At 28.0% G+C, this 8,437-nt stretch overlaps 1 protein-coding gene and 1 long non-coding RNA gene across 2 annotated transcripts; both read right to left on the reverse strand.

Moving 5' to 3' along the window:
• Positions 1-68: 68 nt before the first annotated feature.
• On the reverse strand, positions 69-2,591 carry LOC140919998 (uncharacterized). Its single transcript, XM_073367298.1, has one exon. It carries the CDS (start codon positions 2,589-2,591, stop codon positions 69-71), a length of 2,523 nt encoding a protein of 840 aa, XP_073223399.1.
• Positions 2,592-5,787: 3,196 nt separating this feature from the next.
• On the reverse strand, positions 5,788-6,245 carry LOC113786111 (uncharacterized). Its single transcript, XR_003472195.1, has 2 exons — positions 6,146-6,245; positions 5,788-6,055 (listed from the first exon to the last, which is right to left on the reverse strand). It is a non-coding gene; the product is annotated as an uncharacterized lncRNA (long non-coding RNA).
• Between the last annotated feature and the right edge of the window lie 2,192 nt (positions 6,246-8,437).

Raw genomic sequence — 8,437 nt, forward strand, 5'->3', positions numbered from 1 at the left:
TGGGTAGGTTTCCTAAGAAGTTCACAATGATAATCATTTAGATAGCTTGGCTTGGTTGTAATTCTAGTTTAGTGTCTAAGGGGATAAGGTATGGTACTTATCTGAACAGGTTGTCCATGATCAGTGGTTTGAGCAGGGTGGTCAATATTAGTGTTAACATCACGATGAGGGGTTGGATTGGTGTGATTATGAATAGAATCAAGGGGTTCAAGGTCTGTAGTGTCAGAATGTATCTGAGGGATAATAGGTGTAGGAGTATTATTTGTAACAATAGAGAAATGATAAAGCTGTTCAAAAAAGATAACATTTCTAGAAACAAAAAATTCATTAGTATGTAAATCATATAAGAAATATCCTTTAGTATCATTCCTATAACCCAAAAAGACAATTTTTCTAGCACGTGGCTCAAATTTTGTTCTATGAGCATTTAAAGTGGAAGCATAAGCTAAACAACCAAAACATTTGAGGTGCAGTAAAGTAGGAGGTGTGTTGTGAAGTAAAGTAAAAGGAGTTTTATTATTAATGAAAGGAGAAGGTAACCTGTTTATTAAATGAATAGCATGTTGAATAGAAAAATGCCAAAAGTTCTTAGGCAAGTGAGCTTGAAAAGAGAGAGATCTGACCACATTGAGAATGTGTTGATATTTCCTTTCAACAATTCCATTTTGTTGAGGACACTCAACACAAGACCTTTGGTGTAAGATTCCTATAGATTTGAAAAACTCATTCATTGAAAATCCAGTCCCATTATCAGTGCATAAACACTTTAATTTAGTGGAAAATTGTGTTTCAATGTAAGAAATAAAGTTGATGATATGATGTCTAGTTTCACTTTTAAATTTCCTCAAATTTATCCAAGTAAATCTACTATAGTCCTCCACAAGAGTAAGAAAATATTTATGTCCAGAAATAGAGGAAATAGAATAAGGACCCCAAATGTCAGCGTGCAAAATATCAAAAATCATAGAGGACTGACTAGTTCTAATAGGATAAGGTAACTTTCTTTGTTTAGAAAATTGACATATATCACAAGGCAAATTGTTATTAAACTTGTAAGAAATGAAAGAAAAATGTGAAGTAATACATTTGTGTGTAGAATCAGAAATGTGACCTAATCTATAGTGCCATAAAATGGAAGAATATGAAACAGAAAAAGTATTATTACAAGAATTTCTAAATATTGGGAGAGATATGTTGGCATGATCTTGGAAGACATAGAGATATCCATGTCTATCAGTTGTACCAATCACTTTCTTGGGGTAATTCTGCAAAATGAAGCATTTATCAGTAGTAAAGGTAAGGTAACATTTAGACGAGTCAACCAATTTTGTTACAAAGATCAAATTGACATGAAAATTTGGAAGATAGTATACATCATGCAGAGTAATATGTTCAGATATTTGTATAGAACCAGATATGTTAGTAGTAATAGCTTGATCATTAGGTAATCTCATAGTAATAGGTTGAACAATAACATGAGTAGAAAAATGAACAAAATTATGAGTTATGTGATGAGTAGCACCTGTACCCATTACCCAATAGACAACTTGTTTATCTAGTGGAGAGGAAATTGAATTGAGATGATTATTTTGAACAACAACAGAAGGCTGAATCGATGTTGTAGATGAAGAAACATTAAGATTATTTTGGAGAAGTTGAAGAATCTGATTATACTGATCTTGAATAATAGTAAGAAATGCGTCGGTGATCTCTTGATCAGCTGGAGAAGAATCTTGAGAATCTGAAGCAGTTGCAGTATTAAAGGTTGCTCGAGAATGTCGTTGTTGAAAACTAGGTGGATAACCATGTTTTAGAAAACATGTTTCCACTGTGTGGTTTGTTCGACCACAATGAGTACAAATTCGATTAGAATTCTGATATAGACCACGACCAAATCCAGAATTATTGCGTCCTTTACCTCGATTATTAGAATTATTGGTTCCCCTTCCTCCTCCATTATAGTGATTATTTTGAACTTGCATGGCCATAGCTTGATTTTCAGGGGCAGAATTAGAGGATGCTTGAACATTAAGTTGTCGTTCTTGACCAAGAACTAAAGAAAATGTTTTATCCAAAGAGGGGAGGGGCTCAAGAAGCATGATTTGAGAACGAACATTGGAAAATTGTTCGTTCAAACCTTTGAGAAATTTTATGACCCGATCTTGATTCTTATATTTTCTAAGGTCAGTAGTATCCCCACAAGTGCATTGAATTGCGCAGACGCAGTCGCGAGTGGGTTTAAACGAATCAATTTGTTCCCATAAAGATGTTAATTTGGTGAAATAGTTGATAATGTCGAGGTTACCTTGCTGAAGTCTTGTGAGATCATCTTGGATATCTGAAATTTTGAAAATGTCATCTTGAGAGAATCGATTTTCTAGATCTTTCCAAACTGTGTGTGTATTGTCGATCCAAAGAATTGAATGAGCGATACTTTCGAAAATCGAGCATTGCAACCTAGAGAGCATCATATTGTTGCAGCGAACCCATGGATTGTGAAGAACATGTGTAATGCCGATTGAAGAAAGGAGTCGTCGACAAATTTTAATTTTTTCTTGGAGATTAATACGACCTTCATTGCGCGTGCCCATGAATTGTAATTCTTGCTGTCTAATAATGGGGTAACGAGAACCAAAGATGGATTCTCATTGGGATGAAGATAATAGGGATTTGAAGGATTTGAGGAAAAATCAGAGAAAGGGTTTTCAGCCATTGAGGAAGAAAAAAATAAGGAAAAGGGAAGAACAAAGAGGTAATCAAGACCATAAAATGCTTGTAACCATATTGAATTAAGAGAAGAAGAATTATGTGAATCGAAAAACCTTGAAAATTAGGAAAGTGACCCCAAGTCTTACATATATACAAATAGAACCAAAACTAACATACCTTATAAAAAACCTAAACTGAATTTTGTTATTAGTGGAGATAAACTAAGGCTAACTTATATTTAATATTTGAATAGATTAAAAAAGGTGAATGACGATTTGGTGTGAGTATTTTTCCATTTAATGTTTGAACAAATTTCATAGATGAAGAATAAGAAAATAAAATGGTGAAGAGAAGAAACAAAGGCAGAAAAGAGAAATGGTTAGAGAAGATTTTGAAGAAAGTAAAAATAAAAAAGAACAATGCGTTATGTGTTAAGCAAATTAAAAATAGAGAACAATGAGGGTATTTAAAAATGCAAATGAAAAAGAGAGAGTAAAATAAAATATAAATTGAAAATGCTTTTAATATTCATCTCCCATTAATTAGGGATCAGGGTCTTTTAGAGCATCTCCAACGGTAGCCAAATGAGTTCGTCCACCAACGTGTAGTTCCGTAAAATTCAATTTTTGGCGAGTTTACTGTTGGAGACGTGTCAAGCTGTCATCACGGTTCTCAGGAAGAAACGGTACTTTCATCACAGTTACTTTTTTTTATATTAATTTACGAATAATAATAAATGTATGACCGTTAGTGCCCATCGTGAGTAAAAAATAAATGGGTTATTTAAAGATAATGTGACATAGTGAACCTCATTTAATGAACCCATATTGAGTTCACCGTTGGAGATGCTCTTTCTTTTCCCACGAAATTAGCATTTGATAATAACCCAAGATAGTAAAAATTGTAAAAATTAGCGTTCCATGAGAAAAAACCAAGAATGTGAATAAGAGAGTATAACACTTTATTCAACAACAAAATAGATCATAAAATAAAATTAATAACAAACAAAGAAGAAGAGGAAGAAAATGAAACAAACATGAGCAAAAAAAAAATCACAATGTTCAAAAATTAAGTACTTGTGTTGAGGAGAAAAAAGAAAAAGATGTACCTAAGTTTGAAGAACAAAAGGTTTGGAAGAGGGTTAAAGAAAAGGAAAAAATAAATGAAGGTTAAAAAAGAAGAAAAATAAGAAAACAATGATTTGTTTGATTTTATGGGTGATGACAGAGAAGAAATTTGTGATTTTTGTGAGAGAAGAGAGCATATCAGATAGAGAAGGAAAATAAAGAGAGTGGTAATAAGTGTAGACAAAATTACAAATTTCGACAAAAATGGTAAAAAAAAGTAATCAAAGGAATGTTTGTTTTTCAGATAGATAGTAGATATATTATCATGAATGAAAAGGTCTAAACACCTTTAAGTCTAAAAAACAAAAGAAGTTTGCATCTACAATTACTGTCAACAATTTGTTCCATCTACAATGAATTCATGAAATCAATCAAGATCTTCTTTGTTGTGTATCAAATTAAAAATTGATTTTGTTTAATTAGATACTATAAATTAAGTCAATTTAATACCGTCAATATTTCTAATTTTACTGTTATAAATTTAGACAAAATTATATCTACCATCCTGTTAGTCCGACACATTTTTTAGCGGAAAAATTATGGAACCCGTTTTTTTTTTAAACTTTGTATTACAATTTAATTTGAAATTATTAGGATTATTCCTCTTCAACAAACCAAAAATTGAAACACAAAAAATCATATATTAAAACCAAAATGAAAATCACCCAAGTTTTTGGTGTTTGTCGAAACCCATAAATTTAACACCAAGAAAATCTCCATTCCACTTTATTAGTTATTCGTGTTTATTAGTTCTTACGGCTAATTATGTTTTCTTTTCTCTTGATTCCGATTGATTCTTCTTATTTCCACCGCCTTTGAATTACTATTTTTCATTCATAATTGGATTCAGCTTAGCTTGTGTGGTATTTATTAAATCATTTCATTGGTTTGGTTTGGAGATTGAGAAAAGGTGTTACCATTCGCCTATTTCATTTCAATTATATGTCTTTCCTCAAATTGGTGGAATAACATATGTATCTGAGTTTCATATTTATGAGTTTAAATAAATCTTAAAAACTTGTAATTGATTTAGATTTCGGTTTTATTTTAAGATTTCATGGGCTTTGATTGCTAGCTTTATGAAAAAGATGAAAAACCTTTAAAATTTTAATTTGGATTATTTCATTCAAAGTTAAGAAAATACACCATTCTAAAGCAAGATATTAACTGTTTAAAAATATGAAAGAGGAACAATACAAAAATTGTCCACTTTTAAAATAGGAGACCAATTCCATTAGTTGGTGAAATTAGAGGACCAATACTACAATTAAGCCAAACTTATAAGCACATCACCATTTTAACACCTATGTGAGATTTTTTTAAAGGAACTAAACGTAAATTAAATTATACGACGATATGCCCATTCTATACTTAAAGCGTCAATTTAGAGAAAAATTAAAGGATTTATTCAAAAAATTGGTCAAAATTTAAGGATTACATGTGTAATTATAAATACAAAAGTATTATTTTAAATTTTGATTTGATGTTTTGCTTCAAAGTTATAACTTGAATCTACATAAGCGACAAATAATTGTGAACATTTTATGCAAACTTAACATATTTACGTTACATTATGTGAAATATTTGAAAAACACGTAATTGTGTAGCATTTGAGAATAAACTATACTTGATTGAGTATAGTTGAGATCAAAGTGGTGTCTACCAAAAAAAAGTTCGTGATTTTTAATCAATGGTATATAGTTCCACATGTTTGGGAGTAAGAGAGGAATTAGGTATGTTTATAGGGATATAGTTATTTTGAGTATATTGTTATGTGATAATTGTCTGTGAGATATAGTCGGTAACTTATTTCTTTAATCTTGTATCAAATTCTTTATTGAGGCACATCTTGTTCTTCGAATGCTTTTAATATTATCTTTTTTTTTTTATAAAATAAATATGTATATCCTAATTTGTCATTCACACTTTTGCTAAAATTTGTCATTGATACTTCATGATAATATTTCATGTTTTATTTGCTTCTAATGAAGCTTATTTATATTTATAAAGCAAAATATTATCTTCAAATAAGGAGAAATTACAGCTCTAAGCTACAAGTTTATGACTCTATAGATTGTAACAACAACATATTAGAGTATTATTGATTGCAGTGCACAGTCCTTGCAAAAATCCATTGTTAATGCAGAATAAGTTACAATTAGGGATTTGACCACATGTTGCAAAACATTTCTCTAAGTGAATTTGAACTTTGGCCATACCTAGCAAGATGAGAAATATTAGTGTTATAAATAATTAATATGCATAAGCAAAATAATTTATGAAAGATTCAATGCAAATTGTTTACGTACATGTGGAGAAAAGAAAAACTACAACAAATGTTGTTAGAAGAAACTTCTGCGTATTGATCATTGTTCTTCCTTTTCTTCAATGGTATTTTGTAAATCAAAAAATAATTTTTCCATGCTTCTATATGATATATATAATAAATTTTGTCTTAAAAAGTATGGCTTAATTTCACTTTTAATCTATCTATTTTTTCTCATTGACGGAAAAAGTTTTCTTATTTTGAAAATAAACTTTTTGGTCCTCAATTATCACATTTTTTTTTCAATCCAAACCTAGATTTTTTATCTCTAAAATGGTGATTGTTTTCCTGAAAAGAATAAAATTTGTTGTCTTAATTATAAAATAGAAGAGTAAATACGACATTTAGGGGCAAAGAATCATTTTATAATTGATTAATTAAAAAGTTTAATTTAAAAATTGAATTTTTTTTTTGTAAATATTGTAAAATTGAAGAACAAAAAATAAAGTTAGGTCAAAGCATTTTAAATAAAATAGATATGAATATTTACTTTATGATAATGATGTACAACATAAAATTTATATTATTTGATTAATTTTTATGTCAAAATCAAAGTCTTCTTTAATACTAAAGTTCATTTTAAGATTATTATGTGGACTAAGAAGTTTTTATGGAAGTTATTTTTATGAATATGATAAAGTAGGAAGATCAAAAGTAAAACTAAATCAAAATATATTAAATAAAATACATATGAAAATTTAGTATATGAAAATGGTGTTAAATATAAAATTTATATTATTTTATTAGGAGGTTATATTTTATTTCATAATGAAAGTCTTATTTGAGGATTCTTTTATTTATATCCTTTTTTTTAAAATTTGACTAAAATGCCGCACATTAAATACATTGTTATTTTATAGGCAAAATATCGGGAACACGTTATTTATTTTGACACGTTATTATAACAACGTCATCCTATCCCTATTTGTTTTGTCAAATTATTATAACAAATTCCTCTTATTTTGCCAAATTATTATAACAACTTCCTCTTTGGTACATTATTATAACAACTTCCTCCTATTTTTCTTATCTAATAAATAAAAATTAATGAAAATAATAATAATAATAATAATAATAATAATAATAATAAAATATAAATTTGATGTATTTTCTTCTTCAATTTTCTATATTTTTTCTTTACTTTAAAGTGTTTTATTGGTTCAATTTAATTAATTTTATTTTATTAATGTAATTTAGTTTATTATTACTATTACTATTATTATTATTTTTTAAATTTAGAATATTATTAAAATTAGTATTATTATTATTATTTATTAATGTATTTTATTTTATTAATAGTTTTTTTTAAATATTTTAATAAAATGGTACCAAAAAAAATATATAGTAGTAGATGGTGGCATCCCAGGGATGCGACCTTCTATTTAGGATGAGAAAAAAATGTTCCACGTGGCCGCATCCGATCTGCAAATGGGGTTAAAAAGTAGGACATTTCTGTATTATATTTTCAATGTATGGCATTTTGGTCAAATTTTAAAAAAAGGATATAAATGAAAAAAATCCTCTTATTTGATCAGAAAGACTAAGTTTCCTTTTAAGATTATATTTTACTAACCATTTTAATATTTTATTGTAGTTTTATATTGGTTTTGTCTTTTGTGTCGAATTGAACATTATTAATATTAATTAATTTTTTTTGTTTTGTTTCTATTAATATCAGTGAATAAAAATATATTTACATGTTTAATATATATTCTATAATTTAAATACTTTAGTTTATTATTTTTATAATTTAATATTAAATAAGTTAGAGTATTTTTTTAGTTGTGTTAAAATTATATGATGTTTTATTTTAGTATAAGTATAGGTAAAAAATATGAGTTTGGGTACTTAGGTATCTAGAGAATACGAATACAAGAATTAAGATTGATAATCATAAAGATATGGATCTAAGTAGAGATATTTTTTAACTGCGAGTACAGGAAGCAATACCACTTTATCCAAACCTTATTTATTGTAATCTCTACTTATTACACTACAAGAAAAAAGTTAAACAAAGACAGTAATTTGGATGCATTGTCTACCACAAATTCTTTAAGTTAATTTACTTTTTGTATTTTACGACATATTTTATATTTTGTGATAAAATTATTGTTTCCCTCTTAGAGCGAGACAAAAGTGGTATTTCTATCACAAATTTGACATGAAATTTAAATTCAGTACATCCAAATTTTTTGTGATAAAATTATTGTTTCCCTCTTAGAGCGAGACAAAAGTGGTATTTCTATCACAAATTTGACATGAAATTTAAATTCAG

This window comes from Cicer arietinum, chromosome 4 (genome assembly GCF_000331145.2).
Source record: "Cicer arietinum cultivar CDC Frontier isolate Library 1 chromosome 4, Cicar.CDCFrontier_v2.0, whole genome shotgun sequence".
Classification (NCBI taxonomy): Eukaryota; Viridiplantae; Streptophyta; class Magnoliopsida; order Fabales; family Fabaceae; genus Cicer; species Cicer arietinum.

What these genes read in the sequence shown, in the direction of transcription:
- LOC140919998 (XM_073367298.1), bottom strand. Translation starts at nt 2,591, where the DNA reads ATGGGCACGCGCAATGAAGGTCGTATTAATCTCCAAGAAAAAATTAAA.